Below are 26,530 nucleotides of genomic sequence, written 5' to 3' on the forward strand. Positions count from 1 at the left end.
AATAACCATATACCCTTTACCTAGAACATAAAGGACTGTTATTATTTCCAGTTTTTTTTTTAAATTTTTTTTTTAAACCCACATTTGTTTATTTATTTATTTTTGGCTATGTTGGTTCTTCACTTCTGTGCGAGGGCTTTCTCTAGTTGCGGCAAGCGGGGGGTCACTCTTCATTGCAGTGCGCGGGCCTCTCACTATCGAGGCCTCCTTTGTTGCTGGAGCACAGGCTCCAGATGCGCAGGCTCAGTAGCTGTGGCTCACAGGCCCAGTTGCTCCCACGGCATGTGGGATCCTCCCAGACCAGGGCCCGAACCCGTGTCCCCTGCACCAGCAGGCAGACTCTCAACCACTGCGCCACCAGGGAAGCCCTTTTCCTAGTTTTTTGATGGCTCTCAAATAAAGCAGAATCAAAAATTATATTAATGCAAAATAAATTATAGTCGATTCTTACTCTCTCTTACACAGTATCATACCCATCACTGTTTTTTATAAAAGTAGAAGAAAAAATGAGAGAACTTATTTTGTGTGAACTCATGATAGTTATTATAAATGCTCTTATCAGTGTTTACCAATTAATTTTGTAGATTCTGTACTGGTATATCTCTACTGTAAAAGTTAAACTTATAGATATAAAATTCCTAGGTGCATTTCTATACACCAACTAAAACTACAGGCTCCACACTGTTATATTGCAGTTTTTTATATTTTGTCCAGCATTTTAAAAATTCTCAAATATAGGGGTAGTTGTCAGTTAACACTTTCAGACTACTTTAAAATCTGTGATCTAATAATTCTTTATTGTTATTTTTAATAAAAGAAAATAAGAAATACAAAAATCTATGACTTTTGGGGAATCACCTTTTCTTTCCAATACAATTTGAAATTCCATGTATCTATCTCTTCCTATGAATCTATCTAAGAAATACCTTTCTCCTTTTTTTCTAATCTCTGAGAGTTATGTTTAATTTAATTTAATTTAATTTTATTTTATTTTATTTTTTTTTTTTTTGCGGTATGCGGGCCTCTCACTGTTGTGGCCTCCCCCATTGCGGAGCACAGGCTCCGGATGTGCAGGCTCCGCGGCCATGGCTCACGGGCCCAGCCGCTCCACGGCATATGGGATCCTCCCAGACCGGGGCACGAACCCGTATCCCCTGCATCGGCAGGCGGACTCTCAACCACTGCGCCACCAGGGAGGCCCTAATTTTATTTTTAATCTATTATTAAGAGAGACAATTTCTGTCTGACCCAAAATTATCATCTAAAAAATTTGTCAACTAAAATACAAGCTACATTTTTCAAGAACAAATATATTTAGAACAAATAGCTCAAGACAACTATTTGTTTCTAAATCAAGAGAAGAGCCTTTATTCCAATGTATATGGCCTTTATTTAAATAAAGCTCCTGGTGCCTTTTGTCACTCTTAAATACATTTCAACAGTACTTCACCATGTACTCAACAAGTATCTAGTAAGTGAATTCTATATATGTTATAATATTTGTCATTAAAAATGATTTTTGTAAAGTCAAGAGTAAATACATACCCATTTTTATTTATTTGCTTAATTTTTCCTCTTAAAAAGTGTGTTTTCTATATTGGTAAAAGCTTAGTTATTTGTAATAGTTTTCTATAAGCATCTTGAAGAAAGTTTATTCTTATTCTTTTTAAGAATAATCATTTTAAGCACTTGCTCACTTTTAGAACTAATATCTATGTGATAAGACTTTTGAAATAATATTGAGATGGCAATATTTTTTTTTTTTTTTTTTTGCTGTACGTGGGCCTCTCACCGCTGTGGCCTCTCCCGTTGCGGAGCACAGGCTCTGGACGCGCAGGCCCAGCGGCCACGGCTCACGGGCCCAGCCACTCCGCGGCATATGGGATCCTCCCAGACCGGGGCACGAACCCGTATCCCCTGCATCGGCAGGTGGACTCTCAACCACTGCGCCACCAGGGAGGCCCTGAGATGGCAATATTGTGAAATAGTCAAGACCCAAGACATCAAGTTTACAAAACTTGAAGTCTTTATGTGCTGTTCTGAGGCTTTCCAACCCCTAACTCTAATTTCCTGCCTTCTCAGTTTTAATTTGTTAATGCTGTCCAGAGAACAGCATTTCAAATGATATAAAAATCCTACTCAACAGCCGTTTATGCCTTGTCACAAATTTAAGTTCTAACACTCTAGTTTGGTATTCAAGAACTTCCAATATCCAACTACCACTCAGCTATCCAGTCTCATTTCCCTCCACATTCTCCAAAGTGTACTGCACTTCAGTCACAGAGAATCACTACTCCTAGTCTGTAATGTCATTCTATGTATACCTCTATCACATCACTTACTAAATTGATTCCACTCCATTGTTACATATAGATCTTTTCCACATTGAAAAAAAGAAAGTTTCATTATTTTTTTCACTTGACTTCAATAATATTTATTGTTTCCCAGCTACTATTCATTTGTTACCTATGCCTAACCAGTCACTTGTTTTGAGACTGTCACATTTCAGTTCTTAAGAGGGACCTATCAATTCCAACTACTAGCTAGACCATTGTTTTTTTTTTCTTTTCTTTTCTTCTGATGTTAAGAAATTTCCAGGATCCAGATAACCAGCTAAAATTAATTTTCATTTTTCAGGAAATAATATTTGTTTGTTTTGGAATCTTTATGACTAATTTTCAAATTAACCTAAAAAATGTATTATGTTTTTTCTCTTCCATCTGTATGATCAATAATAATAAACTCAAAACAATCATTATCAAACCCATAATCTATTTTAGGGAATATGCTCAGGGCTATAATATGGATTATTTCCTTTAAGATGTGACAATAGTGTTATTATTTATGTTTTACTGATGATAAAATGGATACATACAGTGTCCATTTGTGGTGGAGCTAAAATTCCAAACAAAATAATCTGATTCCAATTCACTGTGTTATGATACTTTGCATACTTTTAATCTCTGCTAGAGAGGTAAAGAGTCACAAAAGAAAGTGTAAGAAAATGACTTATCATTGTGGATACTGTTGGTCGCTTCAGTACACTGTCAAAAGTAGTTTGAGTAATAACATAGTAACATAAAAATTGCTGTGTTACTTTGACATATTTAAATGTATACCATATTGAGAAGATTTAACTCATTGTGTATATCAAAATTAAACTACTCAAATAAAATATTTCTGAGTCAGTTTCTTACATTTTCTTGTTGCCCTCTCTAATCCTATGTACTAATAATGAGCTGAAAGAATATTCCAGAAATCTGAACCAACGATTTATGAACTTTTATAAAAACAATCAAAGAATTTTACTTGACAAAGACTCCAAAGAAATGTGTTTGAATTCCAAAACCCTGACAAAGTTAACGTCTCCCTAAGATTTGTCATAGTAATATTAAAATATAAATTATAGATTGCCTATACTTGAAAAAAGACAGAAGGAGCAAGCTTCTTTAGTACATTTAAAATATAATCTGATTCTGTAAGTCTATATATACGTGTTACCTCCTTGAAGAAGTTAGGATGTGATCAGACTCTACTTTCTACTTCATATATTTCTGAAGCAATTTAATTATTTTATCATAAATATATAACACTTTAAAAAGCTAAATTAGAAGAAATGGTAGCACAAAAGATTATTTTGTTTGAAATTTAAGTTTCCTTGCAAAGTGCAAAAATATGCCAATGTGTAGAGCATATACCATAGAAATAATAGTTTTATGGGGTTTTTTTAAACATCTTTATTGGAGTATAATTGCTTTACAATGGTGTGTTAGCTTCTGCTGTATAAAAAAGTGAATCAGCTTTACATCTACATATATCCCCATATCTTCTCCCTCTTGCATCTCCCTCCCACCCTCCCTATCCCACTCTTTAGGTGTTCAAAAAGCACCGAGCTGATCTCCTTGTGCTATGTGGCTGCTTCCCACTAGCTAGCTATTTTACATTTGGTACTGTATATATGTCAATGCCACTCTCTCACTTCATCCCAGCTTAACCTTCCCCCTCCTACTGTCCTCAAGTCGATTCTCTACATCTGCATCTTTATTCCTGTCCTGCCCCTAGGCTCTTCAAAACCTTTTTTATTTTATTATGTTTTAGATTCCATATATATGTGTTAGCATACAGTATTTGTTTTTCTCTTTCTGACTTACTTCACTCTGTATGACAGACTCTAGGTCCATCCACCTCACTACAAATAACTCAGTTTTGTTTCTTTCTATGGCTGAGTAATATTCCATTGTATATATGTGCCACATCTTCTTTATCCATTCATCTGTCAGTGGACATTAAGGTTGCTTCCATGTCCTGGCTATTTGTAAATAGTGTTACAATGAATATTGTGGTACATGAATCTTTTTGAATTATGGTTTTCTCAGGGTATAGGCCCAGTAGTAGGTTTGCTGGGTCATATGGTAGTTCTATTTTTAGTTTTTTAAGAAACCTCCATACTGTTCTCCATAGTGACTGTATCAATTTACATTCCCACCAACAGTGCAAGAGGGTTCCCTTTTCTCCACAGCCTGTCCAGAATTTATTATTTGTAGATATTTTAATGATGGCCATGCTGAATGCTGTAAGGTGATACCTCATTGCAGTTTTGATTTGCATTTCTCTAATGATTAGTGATGTTGAGCATCCTTTCATTTTTTGTTGATAATCTGCATATCTTCTTTGGAGAAATGTCTGTTTAGGTCTTCTGCCCATTTTTGGATTGGGTTGTTTTTTTAATATTGAGCTACATGAGCTGCTTGTAAATTTTGGAGATTAACCCTTGGTCAGTTGCTTCATTTGCAAATATTTTCTCCCATTTTGAAGGTTGTCTTTTCATCTTGTTTATGGTTTCCTTTACTGTGCAGAAGCTTTTAAGTTTCATTAGGTCCCATTTGTTTATTTTTGTTATTATTTCCATTTCACTAGGAGGTGGGTCAAAAAGGGTCTTGATGTGATTCATGTCATAGAGTGTTCTGCCTATGTTTTCCTCTAAGAGTTTTATAGTGTCTGGCATTACATTTAGATCTTTAATCCATTTTGAGTTTATTTTTATGTAGGGTGTCAGGGAGTGTTCTAATTTCATTCTTTTATGTGTAGCTGTCCAGTTTTCCCAGCACCATTTATTGAAGAGGCTGTCTTTTATCCACTGTATATTCTTGCCTCATTTATCAAAAATAAGGTGACCATATGTGCGTGGGATTATCTCTGGATTTTCTATCCTGTTCCATTGATCTATATTTCTGTTTTTGTGCCAGTACCATACTCTCTTGATTACTGTAGCTTTGTAGTATAGTCTGAAGTCCAGGAGCCTCATTCCTCCAGCTCTCGTTTTCTTTCTTGAGATTGCTTTGGCCATTCAGGTTCTATTGTATTTCCATACAAATTGTGAAATTTCTTGTTCTAGTTCTGTGAAAAATGCCAGTGGTAGTTTGACAGGGATTTCATTGAATCTGTAGATTGCTTTGTGTAGTATAATCATTTTCACAATGTTGATTCTTCCAATACAAGAACATGGTATATCTCTCCATCTGTTTGTATCATCTTTAATTTCTTTCATCACTGTCTTGTAGTTTTCAGCATACACGTCTTTTGTCTCCTTAGGTAAGTTTATTCCTAGGCATTTTATTCTTTTTGTTGCAATGGTAAATGGGACTGTTTCCTTAATTTCTCTTTCAGATTTTTCATCATTAGTGTATAGGAGTGCAAGAGATTGCTGTGCATTAATTTTGTATCCTGCTACTTTACCAAATTCATTGGTTAGCTTTAGTAATTTTCTGGTAGCATCTTTAGGATTCTCTATGTATAGTATCATGTCATTTGCAAATAGTGACAGCTTTACTTCTTCTTTTCCAATTTGGATTTCTTTTGTTTCTTTTTCTTCTCCAATTGTTGTGGCCCAAACTTCCAAAACTATGTTGAATAATAGTGGTGAGAGTGGGCAACCTTGTCTTGTTCCTAATCTTACAGGAAATGGTTTCAGTTTTTCTCCATTGAGAATGATGTTGGCTGTGGGTTTATCATATATGGCCTTTATTATGTTGAGATAAGTTCCCTCTGTGCCTATTTTCTGGAGGGTTTTTATCATAAAGCAGTGTAGAATTTTGTCAAAAGCTCTCTCTGAATCTATTGAGATGATCGTATGCTTTATCTCCTTCAATTTGTTCATATGGTTTATCACATTGATTGATTTGTGTATATGGAAGAATCCTTGCATTCCTGGGATAAGCCCCACTTAATCATGGTGTCTGAACCTTTTAATGTGCTGTTGGATTCTGTTTGCTAGTATTTTCTTGAGGATTTTTGCATCTATGTTCATCAGTGATATTGGCCTGAAGTTTTCTTTCTTTGTGACATCTTTGTCTGGTTTTGATATCAAGGTGATGGTGGCCTCATGGAATGAGTCTGGAAGTGTTCCTCCCTCTGCTATATTTGGAAGAGTTTGAGAAGGATCGGTGTTAACTCTTCTCTAAATGTTTGATAGAATTCACATGTGAACCCATCTGGTCATGGGCTTTTGTTTGCTGGAAGATTTTTAATCATGGTCTCAATTTCAGTGCTTGTGATTGGTCTGTTTATATTTTCTATTTCTTCCTGCTTCAGTCTTCAGATGTTGTGCTTTTCTAATAATTTGACCATTTCTTCCACGTTGTCCATTTTTGGGGCATATAGTTGCTTCTAGTAATCTCTCATGATCCTTTGTATTTCTGCAGTGTCAGTTGTTACTTCTCCTTTGTCATTTCTAATTCTATTGATTTGAGACTTCTCCCTTTTTTCTTGATGAGTCTGGCTAATGGTTTATCAATTTTTTTTATCTTCTCATAGAACCAGATTTTAGTTTTATTTATCTTTGCTATTGTTTCCTTCACTTCTTTTTCATTTATTTCTAATCTGATATTTATTATTTCTTTCCTCTGCTAACTTTTGGGGGGTGGGGTTTCTTCTTTCACTAAGTGCTTTAGGTGTAAGGTTAGGTTGTTTATTTGAGATGTTTCTTGTTTCTTGAGGTAGGATTGTATTGCTATAAACTTCCTTCTTAGAAATGCTTTTGCTGCATCCCATAGGTTTTGGGTCATCGTGTTTTCATTGTCAGTTCTTGCTAGGTATTTTTTGATTTCCTCTTTGATTTCTTCAGCGATCTCTTGGTTATTTAGTAGTTTATTGTTTAGCCTCCATATGTTTCTATTTGTTACAAATTTTTTCCTGTAATTGATATCAAGTCTCATAGCATTCTGTTTGGAAAAGATGCTTGATATATATTCAATTTTCTTAAATTTACCAAGTCTTGATTTGTTACCCAAGATATGATCTATCCAGTAGAATGTTCCATGAGCCCTTGAGAAGAAAGTGTATTCTGTTGTTTTTGGATGGAGTGTCCATAAATATAAATTAAGTCCATGTTGTTTAATGTATCATTTAAAGCTTGTGTTTCCTTATTTATTTTCATTTTGGATGATCTGACCATTTGTGAAAGTGGGGTGTTAAAATCCCCTACTCTGATTGTGTTACTGTTTATTTCTCCTTTTATGGCTGTTAGCATGTGCCATATGTATTGAGGCGCTCCTATGTTGGGTGCATAAATTTTTACAATTGTTATATCTTGATTGATTGACCCCTTGATCATTATGTAGTGTCCTTCTTTGTCTCTTGTAGTAGTCTTTGTTTTAAAGTCTATTTTTTCTGATATGAGAATTGCTACTCTAGCTTTCTTTTGATTTCCATTTGCATGGAATATCATTTTCCATCCCCTAACTTTCAGTCTGTCTGTGTCCCTAGGTCTGAAATGGGTCTCTTGTAGATTGCATATATATGGATCTTGTTTTTTTTATCCATCCAGCCAATCTATGTCTTTCACTTGGAGCATTGAATCCATTTACATTAAGGTTCTTATTGATATGTGTGTTCCTATTACAATTTTCTTAATTGTTTGGGTTTGTTATTGTAGGTCTTTTCCTTCTCTTCTGTTTCCTTCCTAGAGAAGATCCTTTAGCATTTGCTGTGAAGCTGGTTTGGTGGTGCTGAATTCTCTTAACTTTTGCTTGTCTGTAAAAGTTTATATTTCTGCATCGAATCTGAATGAGATCCTTGCTGGGTAGAGTAATCTTTACTATAGCTTTTCCCCTTTCATCACTTTAAATATGTCTTGTTACTCCCTTCTGGCTTGCAGAGTTCCTGCTGAAAGATCATCTGTTAACCTTATGGGGATTCCCTTATATATTGTTTGTTGCTTTCTCCTTGCCACTTTTAATATTTTTTCTTTGTTATTTAATTTTTGATAATTTGATTAACATGTGTCTTGGTTTGTTTCTCCTTGGATTTATCCTGTATGTGGCTCTCTGTGCTTCCTGGACTTGACTATTTCCTTTCCCATATTAAGGAAGTTTTCAACTATAATCTCTTCAAATATTTTTTCATTCCCTTTCTTTTTCTCTTCTGCTTCTGAGACCCCTATAATTTGAATCTTGGTGCGTTTAATGTTGTCCCAGAAGTCTCTAAGTCTCTCTTCAATTCTTTTCATTCTTTTTTGTTATCTGCTCTGTAGAAGTTATTTCCACTATTTTATCTTCCAGGTCATTTATCCGTTCTTCTGCCTCAGTTATTCTGCTTTCTTTTCCTTCTAGAGAATTTTTAATTTCATATATTGTGTTGTTCATCATTGTTTGTTCTTTAGTTCTTCTAGGTCCTTGTTAAACGTTTTTGTAGTTTTTCCATTCTGTTTCCAAGATTTTGGATCATCTTTACTATCATTACTCTGAATTCTTTTTCAGGTAGACTGCCTATTTCATCTTCACTTGTTTGGTCTGGTGGGATTTTACCTTGCTTCTGCATCTGCTGTGTGTTTCTCTGTCTTCTCATTTTGCTTAACTTACTGGCTGCAAGTTTGTAGTTCCCATTGTTTTTGGTGTCTGCCCGCAGTGGCTAAGGTTGGTTCAGGGGTTGTGTAGGCTTCCTGGTGGAGGGGCCTAGTGCCTGTGTTCTAGTGGATGAGGCTGGATCTTGTCTTTTTGGTGGGCATGTCTACGTCTGGTGGTGTGTTTTGGGGTGTCTGTGAACTTATGATTTTAGGCAGCCTCTCTGGTATTGGGTGTCCTCTCTGCTAATAGGTGAGGTTGTGTTCCTGTCTTGCTAGTTGTTTGGCATATGGTGTTTAGCACTGTAGCTTGCTGGTCGTTGAATGGACCTGGGTCTTAGCATTGAGATGGAGATCTCTAGGAGAGCTTTCAACGTTTGATATTATGTGGAGCCAGTAAGTCTCTGGTGGACCAATGTCCTGAACTCGGCTTTTCCACTTCAGAGGCCGAGGCCTGACTCCCAGCCAGAGCACCAAGACCCAGTCACATGGCTCAGATTAAAAGGGACAAAGAAAGAAAGAAAGAAAGAGTAAAATAAAATAAAATAAAAAATAAACTATTGTTAAAACAAAAAAGTTTTTAATTATTAAAAAAATATATAAAGTAATAAAAGAAAAAAATAGGGACAGACAAAACCCTAGTACAAATGGTAAAAGCAAAGCTATACAGACAAAATCACACAAAGAGGCATACACATACACACTCACAATAAGACGATAAGGAAATATATATATATATATATATATATATATATATAGATAGATAGATAGATAGATAGATAGATAGATAGATAGAAAAAGGAAGAGAGCAACCAAATCAATAAACTCACCTACCAATGATAATAAATTCTAAATCCTAAACTAAGATAAATGTAAAACCAGAAACAAATTAGATGCAGAATGTTAACCCCAAGTCTACAGTTCCTCCCAAAGTCCACTGCTTACATTTGGGGATGATTTGTTGTCTATTCAGGTATTCCACAGATGCAGGGTACATCAAGTTGATTGTGGAGTTTTTATTCCCTGCTCCTGAGGCTGCTGGGAGAAATTTCCCTTTTGCTGCTTTGTTCGCACAGCTCCTGGGGTTCAGCTTTGGACTTAACACTGCCTCTGCATGTAGGTCCCCTGAGTGTGCCTGTTCTTTGCTCAGAGAGGACATGGTTAAAGTAGCAGCTGATTAGTGGGCTCTGGCTCACTCAGTCTGGGGAAGGGAGGGGTACAGAATGCAGGACAACCCTGCAGCTGCAGGGGCCACCATAACGTTGCAACAGCCTGAGGCATGCTGTGTGTTCTCCCAGGGAAGTTGTCCCTGGACCACAGGGCCCTGGCAGTGGTGGGCTGCAGAGGCTACCAGGAGGGGAGGTGTGGATAGTGACCTGTACTTGAGCACAGGCTTCTTGGTGGCTGCAGCAGCAGCCTTAGTGTTTCATGCCAGTCTCTGGTGTCCATGCTGATAGCCATGGCTCACGCCCATCTCTGGAGCTCATTTAGGCAGTGCTCTGAATCCCCTCTCCTCACACACCCCAAAACAATGGTCTCTTGCCTCTTAGGCTGTTCCAGACTTTTTCCCGCACTCCCTCCTGGCTAGCTGTGGTGCACTAGCCCCCTCCAGGCACTCTTCACACAGCCAACCCCTGTTATCTCACTGGGTCTGACCTCCGAAGCCTGAGCCTCAGCTCCCAACCCCAACCCGCAGTGGCAGGTGAGCAGACGAGCCTCTCAGGCTGTTGAGTGCTGGTCAGCACCGATCCTCTGTGTGGGAATCTCTCTGCTTTGCCCTCTGCACGCCTGTTGCTGTGCTCTCCTCCATGGCTCCAAAGCTTCCCCCTGCCACCCCCATCTCCACCAGTAAAGGGGCTTCTAAATGTGTGGAAACTTTTCCTCCTTCACAGCTCCCTCACAGAGGTGCAGGTCCTCTCCCTATTATTTTGGCTCTGTTTTTTCTTTTTCTTTTGCCCTACCGAAGTACATGGGGAGTTTCTTGCCTTTTGGGGAAGTCATGTCTTCTGCCAGTGGTCAATAGGTGTTGTGTAGGAGTTGTTCCACATGTAGACGTATTTCTGATGTATTTGTGGGGGGGAAGGTGATCTCCACGTCTTACTCCTCCGCCATCTTGAAGGTCTCCGAGATAATAGTTTTAAAGGATTATTCTATGCTACTGATGGTGACAAGACTAAAATGGATTGAATGGTTCTTATATAAAGTACATTGTGTTTTCATATTAGTGTATCTAGCAGGAGTGAGAGCCACACAATACACTTATGATTTTTTCTACACCATTAATTTTCCTCAAAATTAAGACATAAAGCATTAATACAAGCACAAATTTATTATAAAGTAAAATGCAAAATTTCTATGAATATTTAAGATAAAACAACAAACTTCAAAGAAATTCCAAGTTTACTGCATCTGCTTCAGGCTCTATCTTTAACTCTCTTGATGGTTGAATATATTTCCCCTTCTCTTAGGTATATTTTATGGTGAATCAAAAGAAACCCAAAATATAAGTGGATTAAATTCATCAATCAAAAGATGTAAAGTAGGTGAATAGATTTTTTTTTAAAAAGACCCAATTTTTTGCTGTTTATGAGAGACTCAACTTTGAAATAAGGACATATATAGGTTGAAAATGAAGGAATGGATAGAAAGATACTCCATGAAAATGGTAGCCAAAAAAGAGAAGGCAAAGGCAGCTATACCTAGACAAAATAAACTTTAAGTCAAAAATGTCACAACTGGGCTTCCCTGGTGGTGCAGTGGTTGAGAGTCTGCCTGCTGATGCAGGGGACACAGGTTCGTGCCCCGGTCTGGGAAGATCCCACATTCCATGGAGCAGCTAGGACTGTGAGCCATGACTGCTGAGCCTGCGCGTCTGGAGCCTGTGCTCCGCAATGGGAGAGGCCACAACAGTGAGAGGCCCATGTACCGCAAAAAAAAAAAAAAAAAAAAAGTCACAACAGACAAAGGTCATTACATAATAAAAGGGTCAATTTATGTGATATATATCATTTTATATAATTATGTATATATTTTTTAGCTTGTCATTTGCAACATTGATGAACCTGAAGGATGTTATGCTAGGTGAAATAAGCCAGACACAGAAAGAAAAATACTACATCATCTCACTTATATATAGGATTTTTAGTGCTGAATACATAGAAGCAGAGTGTTAGAACAGTGGTTAACAGAGGTGGAGAGGTAAAGGAAATGGGGAGATATTGGTCACAGGGTACAAAGTTGCATTACATAGGATGAATATGTGTAGAGATCTCATATGTTGTATGATGACTATAATAAATGCTGCACTGAATGCTGTAAATTTGCTAGGGTAATTTTCAAGTGCACTGATCATACCCCAAAAAATATGGTAACTATGTGACATCATGATATGTTATCATGCTTGACTGTAGTAATTAATTCACTGCGTATATGTATATCAAATCATCATGTTGTACACCTTAAATGCAAATTTTATTAAAAAGAACAAAATTTTAAAGGGTCAATATAACATGATGACATAATAATTATAAATATGTATAGTCTAAACATCAAAGAACCTAAGCATATTTTGTAATTGACATATCTGAAGGGAGAAATAGACATTAATACAATAGTATTAGAAGGCTTCACTACCCACATTCAATAATGAATAGATCACCCAGGCCGAAAATAAATAAGGAAAGAGCAAATTTGAGTAATGATCTAGACCAAATGGAACCTAATTGACATATACAGAACATTCCATTCAATAGCAACAGAATACATATTATTTATAAGCATACATGGAACATTCTCTAGGATAGATCACATGCTGAGTCACAAAACAAGTCTCATTAAATGTAAGAAGATTGACATCATTCTGAGTATATTTTCTGAACACAATGGAAAAAAAACAAAAACAAATTGCAAAACTCACAAACAAATGGAAATTAACACACACTTGAATGATCATTGGGTCAAAGAAATCAAAAAGGAAAATAGAAAATATCATGAGAAAAATGAAAACACAATATACCAAAAGTTATGGGATACTGTAAAATACTGTACTATTTTTTTGAGTGTGATCAGTACTAAGAAGGAAAATTATAATGATAAGACAACATTTTTAAAAAGAAGAAAAATCTCAAATGACCTAGGTTTATACCTCAAGGAACTAGGAAAACAATAAGCTAAGCACAAGTTAATGGAAGGAAGGAAATAATAATTAAAATTAAATAAAAATTAGAGCAGAAATAAATGGAATAGAGACTAGGAAATCAATAGAAAGAAACTGGCAAAACTAAGAGTTGATTTTTTTAAGATAACTAAAATCTACAAACCTTTAGCTAGACTAAGCAGAAAAATGACTTAAGTAAATAAAATCAGAAATGTAAGAGCAGACATTGCAACTGAAGTCACAGAAATAAAAAATATTATAAGAGACTATTATAAACAATTGGACTCCAACAAATTGGACAACTTAGAATAAATGAATAAACTCCTAGAAAGTTACAACCTACCAGGAATGAACCAAGAAGAAATAGAGAGCCTGCACAGAACAATAACAAATAAGGCAATTGAAACACACACACACACACACACACACACACACACACAGAAAGGGACACATGGAAATGGGGCTAATGGATATGTTTATTACCTTGATTGTTTTTATGGTAAAATGAGTATATACATATGTTGAAACACAGCAATTTGCTTATATTAATTATGTGCAGTTTTTTGTATACCAATTATACCTCAATAAAGCTGCGGGGAAAAAGACATAGTAATAACAACTGAGACTTTCTCCAGAGGTAACAAGAAGTGTTGAAAGAGAAATAAAAAGTAAATGCCCCCCGGTGGAAGACTCACTTCTCTCCTCACTCGCACAATGGAGCAGTGCCTTGCCCCAGAGGCCATTGAAGAAGCTGAAGGCTTACTTGCATCAAAGTGGGCTTCTAGAGCTGAACCTGGGACCCCAATCTGACTCTGCCAAGATGGTGGAGAAGTAGGAGGACATGGAGTTCATCTCTCCTCACAAATACATCAAGAATACATCTAAAAATGGAACAATTCTCACAGAGCACCACATGAACACTAGCAGAGGACCTCAGACACCTAAAAGGACAAGAAAGATCCCCATGTAACTGGGTAGGATGAAAGAAGAGAAAAGACAGAGGAGAGGAAGTGGAAAGGGACCTGCAGCCCTTGGCAGGGAGCTGAAGAAGAAGAGAGGTTCCTGCATCCAGGGAAGCCCCCTCACTGGTGTGGAGATCAATTGGGACAGAAGGGAAGCTTTGGGGGGCTATTGGAGGAAAGTGCAGCAACCAGTCTGTGACAAGCAGGACACAGTGAGACCTACACAGATAGTCTGTGCCACAACCCTGCATGCCCCAGCCTGAGAAGTGCATCCACCAGTGCAGAAGGGGGCTGGGTACTGGAACTTGTGATTTGGAGAGCAAATCTGGGGAGAAGAGTGTTGTTGGCTGCAAGGAGACAGCCTGAGGGGATGGAAGTGAGGAAATCCACAACTGGGAATGCTTGTAGAGGAAACCCAGGCCACAATATAAGTGAAGTGCCATTGTTGAATGACACAAAAAGGTTGGGGCTACCATTGCATCCTCTCTCCCCACATGCCAGCCCCTGCCTCCCCAGACACTAGGAAGGGCTCCTGCCAGGGTTGACTCTCTTTCACTGTTGACCACCAGCTCCCCAGCATACCCTGTTCCCACCAGGGCCAGCTCTATCATACCCGATGCCACCAGTTGGCTTTCTCACTCCTGTGGCTGCCAGCTCCCCTGCATGACCCATTCCTACATGGGCTCCCACAACCCCATCTGCTGCCTCCTCTGCACCCCCTCTTCATGGGTGGACTCATGTGCTTCAGGCAGCCTCAGAAGCAGATGCCTGTGGGTGGCCCACACAAATAGGTGGGGCTGAAACCATGGCTAAGCCCCAGGAGCCATGCAATTAAGGAAGAAAATCTAAAATCTCTCCTTGCAGCTGTGCAAACTGTCAATTGACACCCCCGCAACTGGTTTTGTAAACTCAGTGCCTACAGAACATCTGAATGGACAACAAGTGCTCCCACAGCAAAGACAAGTCTAGCTTTAGCAGCTGTAGACTTTGTGGGGACAGACATGCCAGGGTTGTGCCAGGCTAGAGTCTGAGTTGACCACAGGGGTTCCAGACCCATGATTACTGCAATCCTGGGACCTGACTTTAGTGGACCTATGCTGATGGCCTGGTGAAAACATCTGAAAGACACCAGGGCCAATTGTGGGCATACCCACAGTTAAGGAAAGGCCGAGAGCAGTGCCAACAATAGTGTAATCTGAGAACTTGCACAATGGGTGAAAAGTGACATGACAGAGCACACCCACAGGTGAATAACTCCAGAGGAGGAATACTCAGTGGCTTTCCTCCCAGTGGGAGTGATCTAATCCTGCCTACCTCACACTGCAGATCAGAAACACAGCTAAGAAACAGATCTTGGGGCCTCTACTCCAACAACTATAGCACAAACCCCACCTCTAACAGGGCAGTGACAACCACAGAGCAAAGGGGAGGCCCCACTCAATATCCAGTGCAGGCTCTGGTCACCACAACATCAGTCACATCTCCTATCAATGGGAGTTGATACATACACTGAGGGAAAAGGTGGCAGTCTTCTATACTAAAAACAATGCTTGCACCAAAAAAATATTAAACCCGCACAGGCTACACAGGGATGTTCCCACATAAAAATAACCCTCCCAAGACAGTCTGAGGGTCTTGAAATGAGAGGAAGAACCCCCCAGAGCATTCAGACTTGAAGGCCAGTGGGGCTTGAGTGCAAGAGCTCTACAGGGCTGGGGGAAACAGAGACTCCAATCTTGAGGGTGTACAAAGGTCTCACCTGCGCTGGGGCCCAGCACAAAGTACCTCCATAGGAACCTGGATTACCCCTACTTAGGGGTGTTGGAGGGTATCCTGGGGTGCAAAGCGTTGACTATAGCTCACTATGAGGGCAAGGACACTGGTAGCAGAAGCCCCAGGGAATATTGATCAGAGTGAGCTCGCCCAGAGGCCAAAATTCCAACACCAAGACACAACCCCTCGAAGCAGCCGCAGAGCACAGGGAGATCAGCTCGGTGCTTTGTGACCGCCTGGAGGGGTGGGATGGGGAGGGTGGGAGGGAGGGAGATGCATGAGGGAAGGGATGTGGGAACAGATGTATATGTACGACTGATTCACTTTGTTATAAAGCAGAAACTAATAAAAAAAAAAAGACACAACCCCTCCCAATAACCTGCAAGCTCCAGTGCTGGAAAGCCTCAGGACAAACAACCAACAGGATAGGAGCCCAGCCTCATCCAACAGACCACAGGCTACTTAAAGTGGTACTGAGCTCACATCCACCTCAAAACACACCCTTTGACATGGTCCCAGCTCCACCCACCAAAGGGCAGACACCAGTCCATCCCATCAAGAAGCCTGCAAAAGGCCCTGGACCAACCTCACCCACCAGGAGGCACACACCAGAAGCAAGAGGAACTATTATCCTGCAGCCTGTGGAAAGGAGACCACAAACCCAGTAAGTTAGATGAAATGAGATGACAGAGAAATTGGTGCAAATGAAGGAAAAAGATAGAAACCCACAAGAACAACTGAATGAAGAGGAGATAGGCAATCTACCTGAAAAACAATTAATAGTAATGATAGTAAAGATTATGCAAGATCACAGAAAAAGAATGGAGGCACAGATCAAGATAATGCAAGAAATGTTTAAGAAGGAGTGTGATTTAAAAGACAAACAGAGATGAACAATACAGTAACTGAAATACACTAGAAAGAATCAATATAAGAATAAATGTAGGAGAACAACGAATAAGAGAGCTGGAAGACAGAGTGATGGAAATCACTGCCACAGAACGGAATAAAGAAAAAAGAATGTATAAACAACAAGGTCCTAATGTATAGCACAGGGAACTATACTCAATGTCCTGTGATAAACCATAATAGAAAAGAATATAAAAAAAGAATATATATATGTGTATAACTGAGTCACTTTGCTGTACAGCAGAGATTGGCACAACATTGTAAATCAAATATACTTCAATCTAAAAAAATTTTTTTAAGAAACAAAGAATGAAATGAGGACAGTGTCAGACACTTCTGGGACAATATTAAACATGCCAACATTCACATTATAGGGGTTCCAGAAGGAGAAAAGAAAGAGAAAGTGCCTGAGAAAATATTTGAAGATATTATGGCCGAAAAATTCCCTAACATGAGAAACACTTACTCAAGTCCAGGAAGCATAGAGAGTCCCAGAGAGGATGAACCCAAGGACGAACATGCTGAGACACATATTAATCAAAGTAACAAAAATTAAAGACAAAGAAAAAATATTAAAAACAACAAGGGAAAAGCAACAAATAACATACAAGGGAATCCCCATGAGGTTATCAACAGATTTTTCAGCAGAAATTCTGCAGGCCAGAAAGGAGTGGCACAATGTACTTCAAGTGATGAAAAGGAAAAACCTATAACCAAGAATGCTCTACACAAAAAGTCTCTCATTTAGACTTTTAAAATATATTTATTGGAGTATAATTGCTTTACAATAGTGTTTTAGTTTCTGCTTTATAACAAAGTGAATCAGTTATACATATACATATGTTCCCACATCTCTTCCCTCTTGCATCTCCCTCCCTCCCACCTTCCCTATCCCACCCCTCCAGGTGGCCACAAACCACCGAGCTGATTTGATGGAGAAATCAAAAGCTTTACAGACAGGCAAAAGCTAAGAGAATTCAGAACCACCAAACCAGCTTTACAACAAATGCTAAATGAACTTCTCTAGGTGGGAAAGACACCAGCATCTTAAAACAACCTTGTACCTATACAGATTGCTATATCAAAACTTCATGGGAACAGTAAACTAAAAAACTACAAGAGATACACACACAAAAAAGAAAAACCATCCCAAACACAACACTAAAGATGGCCATAAAACCACAAGAGAAGAGAACAAAAGAGGAAGAGAGGAAAAAAGACCTACAAAAACAAATCTGAAACAAGTAAGAAAATGGCAATAAGAACATACATATGATAAATACCTTAAATGTAAATGGATTAAATGCTCTAATCAAAAGACATAGATTGGATGAATAGATATACAAACGACCCATATTATGCTGTCTACAAGAGACCCACTTCAGACCTAGGGACACATAAAGACTGAAAGTGAGAGGATGGAAAAAGATTTTCCATGAAAATAGAAATCAAAGCTGGAGTAGCAATACTCATATCAGACAAAATAAACTTTAAAATACTGTTACAAGAGACAAGGAAGGACACTACATAATGATCAAGGGATCAATCCAAGAAGAAGATATAGCAATTATAAATATATATGCACCCAACATAGGAGCACCTCAATATATAGGGCAAATGCTAACATCCATAAAAGGGGAAATCAACAGTAACACAATAATAGTGGGAGACTTTAACACCCCACTTACACCAATGGACAGATTATCCAGACAGAAAATTAATAAGGAAACAAGCCTTAAGTGACACATTAGACCAGATAGACTTAATTGATATCTATATGACATTCCATCCAAAAGCAGCAGAATATACTTTCTTTTCAAGTGCACATGGAACATTCTCCAAGAAAGATCACACCTTGGGCCACAAATCAAGCCTTAGTAAATTTAAAAAATCGGAAACATAAAATATTTTTCTGACCACAACGCTATGAGAGTAGAAATCAACTACAGGGAAAAAAGGTAAAAAAAACACAAACACATGGAGGCTAAACAATATGTTACTAAACAACCAGTGGATCACTGAAGAAATCAAAGAGGAAATCAAAAAATACCTAGGGAAAATTGATGATGAAAACATGATGATACAAAATGTATGGCACTTGGCAAAAGCAGTTCTTAGACATTTATAGCAATACAATCTTACCTCAGGAAACAAGAAAACTCTCAAATTAACAACCTATCCTTACACATAAAGCAACAAGAGAAAGAGAAATGAAAAAAACCTATAGTAGAAGAAAAGAAATTCTAAAGAACAGAAATAAATAGAGATGGAGAAAACAATAGCAAAGATAAATGAAACTAAAAGCTGGTTCTTTGAGAAGATAAACTAACTTGATAAAACTTTAGCCAGACACATCAAGAAAAAGGGAGAGGACTCAAATCAATAAAATTAGAAATGAAAAAGGAGAAGTTGAAATGGACACCACAGAAATACAAAAGATCATAAGAAACTACTACAAGCAACTCTATGCAAATAAAATGGACAACCTAGGAGAAATGGATGAATTCTTAGAAATGCACAACCTGCCAAGACTGAATCAGGAAGAAGTAGAAAATATAAACACACCAATCACAAATATGGAAATTGAAATTGTGCTTTAAAAACTTCCAACAAACAAAAGTCTAGGACCAGATGGCTTCACAGGCAAATTCTGTCACACATTTAGAAAAGAGTTAACACCTATCCTGAAACTATTCTAAAAAATTGCAGAGTAAGGAACACTCACAGGCTCATTATACATGGCCACCATCAACCTGATACAAAACCAAAGGTATCACAAAAAAAGAAAATTACAGGCCCAAATATCACTGATGAACATAGACCCAAAAATCCTCAACAAATTACTAGCAAGCCAAATCAAACAACACATTAAAAGAGTCATGCACTATGATTAGGGGGGATTTATCCAGAGGTGCAAAGATTCTTCAATAAACACAAATAATGTGATACACCACATTAACAAACTGAAGAATAACATTCATATGATTATCTCAGTAGATGCAGAAAAAGCTTTCAGCAAAATTTAACACCCATTTATAATGAAAACACTCCAGAAAGTGGGAATAGAGGGAACCAAACTCAAGATAATTAAATCCATATATGACAATCCCACAGCAAACATTATTCTCAATGGTAAAAGACTGAAAGCATTTCCTCTAAGATAAGGAACAACATAAGGTTGTCCATCTTTCCACTTTTATTCAACATGGTTTAGGAGGTCCTAGCCAAGGCAACCAGAGAAGAAAAAGAAATACAAGAAATCCAAATTGGAAAAGAAGAAGTAAAACCATCACTGTTTGCAGATGACATGATACTATACATAGAAAATCCTAAAGATGCTACCAGAACACTACTAGAGCTTATCAATGAGTGTGGTAAATTTACAGGATACAAAATTAATACACAGAAATCTCTTGCATTCCTATACACTAACAATTAATGATTAGTAAGAAAAATTAAGGGAACAATCCCATTTATCATCCCATCAAAAATAATAAAATATCTGGGAATAAACCTAAGGAGGCAAAAGACCTGTACTCAGAAAACTATAAGATACTGATGAAAGAAATCAAAGATCATACAAACAGATGGAGAGATATACCATGTTCTTGGATTGGAAGAATCAATATTGTCAACATGACTATACTACCCAAGGCAGTCTACAGATTTATTGCAATCCCTGCCAAATTACCAATAGCATTTTTCACAGAATTAGAACAAAAATTTTACAATTTGTATGGAAACACAAAATACCCCAAATTGCCAAAGCAATCTTGAGAAGGAAAAACGGAGCTGGAAGAATCAGGCTCCCTGACTTCAGACTATACTACAAAGCTACAGTAATCAAAACAGTGTGGTTCTACCACAAAACAAATATAAATCAATGGAACAGGATAGAAAGTCCAGAGGTAAACCCACGTACCTATGGTCACCTAATCTGTGACAAAGGAGGCAAGAATATACAATGGAGAAAGACAGTCTCTTTGGTAAGTGGTGCTGGGAAAACTGGACAGCTACATTTAAACCAATGAAATTAGAATATTCTCTAACACCATACAGAAAAAGAAACTCAAGATGGATTAAAGACCTAAATGTAAGACCAGATACTATAATTCTTAGAGGAAAACATATGTAGAACACACTTTGAAATAAATCGCAGCAAGATCTTTTTTGACCCACCTCCTAGGGTAATGAAAAGAAAAAACAAACAAACAAATGATGGGCTTCCCTGGTAGCACAGTGTTTGAGAATCTTCCTGCTAATGCAGGGGACACAGGTTCGAGCCCTGGTCTGGGAGGATCCCACATGCTGCGGAGCAACTAGGCCCGTGAGCCACAACTACTGAGCCTGCGCGTCTGGAGCCTGTGCTCCACAACAAGAGAGGCTGTGATAGTGAGAGACCTGTACACCATGATGAAGAGTGGCCCCCGCTTGCCACAACTAGAGAAAGCCCTCACACAGAAACGAAGACCCAACACAGCAAAAATAAATAAATTAGTTAATTAATAAAATAAATAAATAAATAATAAACAAATGAGACCTAATTAAACTTAAAAGCTTTTGCACAGCAAAGGAAACCATAACCAAAATGAAAAGACAGCCCACAGATAGGGAGAAAATATCTTATGGAAAAACCCGAATGAACATTTTGGCCAGCACAACATTTGAAAATGAAATGACTGACCAGGGATTAATCTCCAAAATATATAAACAGCTCATGCAGCTCAATATCAAAAAACAAACAACCCAATAAAAAAATGGACACAAGATCTAAAAAGACATTTCTGTAAAGAAGACATACAGATGGCCAAAAAGCACATGAAAAGATGCTCAACATCACTAATTATTAGAGAAATGCAAATCAGACTACAATGAGGTATCACCTGACACCATTCAGAATGGCCGTCATCCAAAAAAATCTACAAACAATAAATGCTGGAGAAGGTGTGGAGAAATGGGAACTCTCCTACATTGTTGATGAGAATGTAAATTGGTACAGCCATTATGGAGAACACTACAGAGATTCCTTAAAAAACAAAAAATAGAGTTACCATATGATCCAGCAATCCCACTCCTGGGCATATATCCCAAGAAAACCATAATTCAAAAAGATACATGCAACACAATGTTTATTGCAGAACTATTTACAATAACCAGGACATGGAAGCAACCTAAATGTCCGTCAATGGAAGAATGGAGAAAGAAGATGTGGAACATATATACAACATATATACAAATACTCAGCCATAAAAATGAATGATATAATGCCATTGGCAGCAACATGCATGGATCTACAGATTGTCATTCTGAATGAAGTAAGTCAGGCAGAGAAAAACACATATCATATGATATTTCTTATATGTTGCATCTAAAAAAATAGTACAAATTGACTTATTTACAAAGCAGAAATAGAGTCACAGATGTAGAAAATAAACTTACGGTTACCAAGGAGGAAAGGTGAGGGAGAGGTAAAATTGTGAGATTGGGATTGACACATATACACTACTATATATAAAATATATAACTAATAAAAATCTACTGTAGGTACTTCCCTGGTAGCACAGTGGTTAAGAATCCACCTGCCAGTGCAGGGGACACGGGTTTGAGCCCTGGTCTGGGAAGATCCGACATGCTGCGGAACAGCTAAGCCCATGCACCACAGCTACTGAGCCTGTGCTCTAGAGCCCACGAGCCACAACTACTGAGCCTGAGTGCCACAACTACTGAAGTCCACACGCCTAGAGCCCATGCTCTGCAACAAGAGAAGGCCGCACACCACAATGAAGAGTAGCCCCTGCTCACTGCAACTAGAGAAAAGCCCAAGCGCAGCAACAAAGACCCAAGGCAGCCAAAGATAAAAATTAATTAATTAATTTTTTAAAAAAGAACCAACTGTATAGCACAGGGAACTCGACACAATAGTGTGTAATGGCCTACATGGGAAAAGAATCTAAAAATGAATGGATATATATATATATATAGATAGATAGATAGATAGATAGATATAGATATAGATAGATATATATAGATATATATAATTATATATATATAATTGATTCACTTTGCTGTACAGCAGAAACTAACACAGCATTGTAAATCAACTCTACTCCTATAAAAATTAATTTTAAAAAAGTAAACATCCCCCCAGAAAAAAGATCAGTTAAGCCACTTGAAGTGATATTCATAAGATTGCATAAGGCTCAACTTTCCATCTTCTCACCATTTTCAACACATAATTTGGCATGAAAAGCATAAAAGCCATAGAGTTGTACTCATAGAAGTTTTTCTCAATATTTATAACCTCCTGTTAATCACATGAAATATAATCCTTATGTTTTTGAAGCATAGCAGTAAAAAATGCTTTTTAAAAATAATGGGTATTTAAAAATTAAAAAATGAATTCCTGAGGGAGATTATCCTACTTCTTTTCTTAAGAAAGAAAATTTAAGCATAAAATAGGAGAGTAGGTTCATACCTGCTTTGGATTTTTTCATTGCTGTGTTACCATCAAATTAATACAAATTCCTTAGTGTCGAAGATCAATTGTTCAACATTGTGAGAGCATTTTTGACTATATGTTGTAGAACAGTTCAATGCTATTTTTAACTGGCTCCTCAGTATATGAACATATCACTTGCTGTATTCTCTTCATCAATCTATAAAATTACCAGTCATTTTATTAACAGCATGAGCAATTATTAGTTTCTCTTGTCTATGGCAAAGTTGTGAATATTTTCTTGTTCATATAGTTATAAATTCTGCTTTACAAGAAATAAGTTTTCCCCTGTCATATTATGCTATTGGTTTTTCCCCAAACTATTCAAAATTTATTATTTAGAGTCCATCAGGTACTGAAAAATTTTCAGTGGTAATCAGTAGAAGTTTCTTGAAACCAATTTTTCTGTGATTTACTTGATGATTTTTTAGGAAAGTAGACCAAAGTCTTCTTGTTAACTATTTATCTCCTACAAGCACTACAGTGCTTGCTCATTACTAGATATGACTGGCATACTAGTTGTGTACTAAAAATCATAAAAGTCATTCTATTGAGAATATAATCTAGATACCCATAATAGTAGAACACAATGGAAAATAAGAGACAAAATATAGTCCTAAAATTCTCCTCTAAATGTCTGAGTATTATTTGGTGAGAATTCTGCACTAGAATACAAAAAACAAGTACTAGAATATGTTTTTATTACATACCTAATTTTTGTCTTTGTTTGCTATAATTCTCCTTCCCATCTTTCACCAATTTAACACGTATTAAGAATTGGAACTATAGCTATGTCAAAAAGTGTTTCTTCTGTTGCATTTTTTTATTAAGGTGAAATTCACATGACATAAAACCAACCATTTTAAAGTTTACAGTTCAGTGACATTCAGCATATTCACAATGTTGGGCAATCATCACTGCTATCTAGTTCCAAAACAAAAATCATAATCACTTATATAATCTACCATATATAAAATCTACCAGTTATATAACTGTATAAATATTTACTACCATATGTGAAATTTCTTTATTAACAATACAAAGTTGCATTATCTTGATTTTAAAGATGAGAAAATAAAGTTCAGATAGCTTATGTAATGTTATACTGAAGATCATACACATAATATGTTGCTTAGCCAGGATGTCTATTTCCAAAAGCTGTAGCCATTCCTCTGTGCTCACATACCATCGAGCTCACCTTTTATTAGTGAATGAATTTCTAAGGCAGCCAGGCATTTCTTTGTGCCAACATGCAGTAATGTTGCTGTTATTCTAGTGTGCTATTTCAGAAAAAAATGCATATTTGAGTGTTTTCATATATAGGCTCCTAAGATATGTTTAAATATTTTCTTGAGATTAAAATGTTTGTTGGCTATTCCAAATTATATTTAGCAACTATCATGTCGAGAGGAAATGTTTTATTTTGTGGTATTCTTTACCTTTTCTTTGCCTTTCAGATATGCTTCTTCTGTGAAGGATGGCTCCCAGTATTTTGTGCTACTGATTGTGACAGATGGTGTTATCTCAGATATGGCTCAAACTAAGGAGTCCATAGTTAATGTAAGTAGGAGTCATTCAGTCTTGGGCTGGCTAACTGAATGCATGGTGCTACTTAGGTTGACTAACTAGAGTCTACTTAGTTGACTTAAGAGTGAAACAAAATGCCCATGCCTTTGCAGCCAATTGCATTATCCAGAAAACTCACACACATTTGTAGCATTCATCCATAAGGACCAAACTAAGAGGTGTGAATAATTGGGTTGTAACAAAATTATTTCCAAAAAATTAAAATAAAATAATAGCATCACCTTCATGTGCATGACTGTGTTTATCTTGATTAGTTTGTTGTGCTTGTATATAGTTTGTACAATTTATACAGAATATTTCTTTAACATTTACATTTACAGTAATACTTGCAGGAGAACTGTGCTAATTTCTATATTTATAGAACTGGATAAGGACTAACATTGATTCAAAATCCATTTTTCTCATTATTCCTAATTATGTGTTATATTTATGATTCATTGTCTTCTTTATTACACTATAATTTATAACATCTATATTTACTAGACTACAACCTCTAAAATTATATCTATTTTTACTTACTTTTCTATACTCAGGTTTAGCAATGTTTGACACAAAATAGACATTAGTAAAAATGGGCTGTGTGAAATAATTGTTTATCATACTTCATAATTATTAATAGCATAGGGAAAATATAATTAGCTGTTTGTGTGAGAAAAAAATAGTTACATGTGGGGAAAAAATCAAATGTTTATAGACATACACTTAGCAAAACCAAACTCAAAAAGGAAGAGAGGTAGAATCTTGCACATTTACTTGTTTGTTTATTTGGTTTTGACTAGACACACTGGGTTGGATTTGTCTTGATTTCCTTTATGTTCTGATCAGTGGCATTAGCATCCTCTTTAAAATATGGACTTAGTAATTTAGGTTTAAACTAACAGAACATGCACTGAGGAACAGTTATTCATAATTCAGTGAACTTCACAGCTGAAGATGTGGTTGCTATGCTGTTCCACCTATCTGTTGGTGGATCTTATATTCTTACCATAAAATTATTTTATCATACTAATAATAACTTTCTATAATTATCATTTGTATTCACTCATTTACTATGAAAATTGCTTTCCTAACCATAGCTATAAATGAAATAGAGTACTACTTTTTCACAAATATGGTACCTTTTTTTCCCTTTTAGCAACTGAAAGGTTTTTGAGTGGAGAGAGAACATGGAAAAAGAGACCAAAGGTACCCAGAATAAGCTTAGGAATATTTTGTCTGAGAATAGCAAGTGAAATCAGATGCTCAGTACTTTTAAAAAAAGTATTATCCAAGACTAGTCATTCCTGAGGAACATCCCACTGAATTATCATATGTACAGAGTTCAGAAAGGATAAGAGTGGAATCAAGTATATTATTCTGTGTTAATTTTCAATATGTTCAAAACTATTTTAATGAACATCTGTGAAAAATATCAAAACTCAGGATATTTTTTTCTTCTTAATTCTTAGTTGTTTTCTCAATTCAGTTTCTTAATTGTGAACTAACTGTGTGTTCTCTTTGAAGGCTTCAAAACTTCCAATGTCAATAATTATAGTAGGTGTTGGGCCAGCAGAATTTGATGGTGAGTAATAAAATTTCAATAGTATTCCTTGGGAGTTTATTTAATCTGACTCATTATGCACTTAGGTTTCTATCACTCTTTTTTTTTTGCATATAAGGATGTGAGTGTGCATATGGATTTGTATACAGTGTCCATGTACATATAGACATAAATATAAATATTACATGATTGAGTCTATTAAGGTGAGTAAATTAAAAGGATGTCTTCTGAGTAGGACATTATCTCTCTAGTATAGGATAATTCAACA

The 26,530-nt window shown here is 36.9% G+C and overlaps 1 protein-coding gene across 1 annotated transcript in view; it reads left to right on the plus strand.

Annotated features, from left to right (window-relative positions):
- Nucleotides 1–26,291, plus strand: part of CPNE8 (copine 8) — a gene marked incomplete at its 3' end in the record, with an annotated part of 339,332 nt that extends 313,041 nt beyond the window's left edge. Inside the window, exons 18-19 of the mRNA XM_082635327.1 lie at nt 24,593–24,695; nt 26,226–26,291. Of these exons, the coding sequence (XP_082491453.1) occupies nt 24,593–24,695; nt 26,226–26,291 (169 nt within the window). The remainder of the gene's footprint in view (nt 1–24,592; nt 24,696–26,225) is intronic.
- Between the last annotated feature and the right edge of the window lie 239 nt (nt 26,292–26,530).

This window comes from Mesoplodon mirus (assembly GCF_964341445.2).
Source record: "Mesoplodon mirus genome assembly, chromosome: 11".
NCBI lineage: Eukaryota > Metazoa > Chordata > Mammalia > Artiodactyla > Ziphiidae > Mesoplodon > Mesoplodon mirus.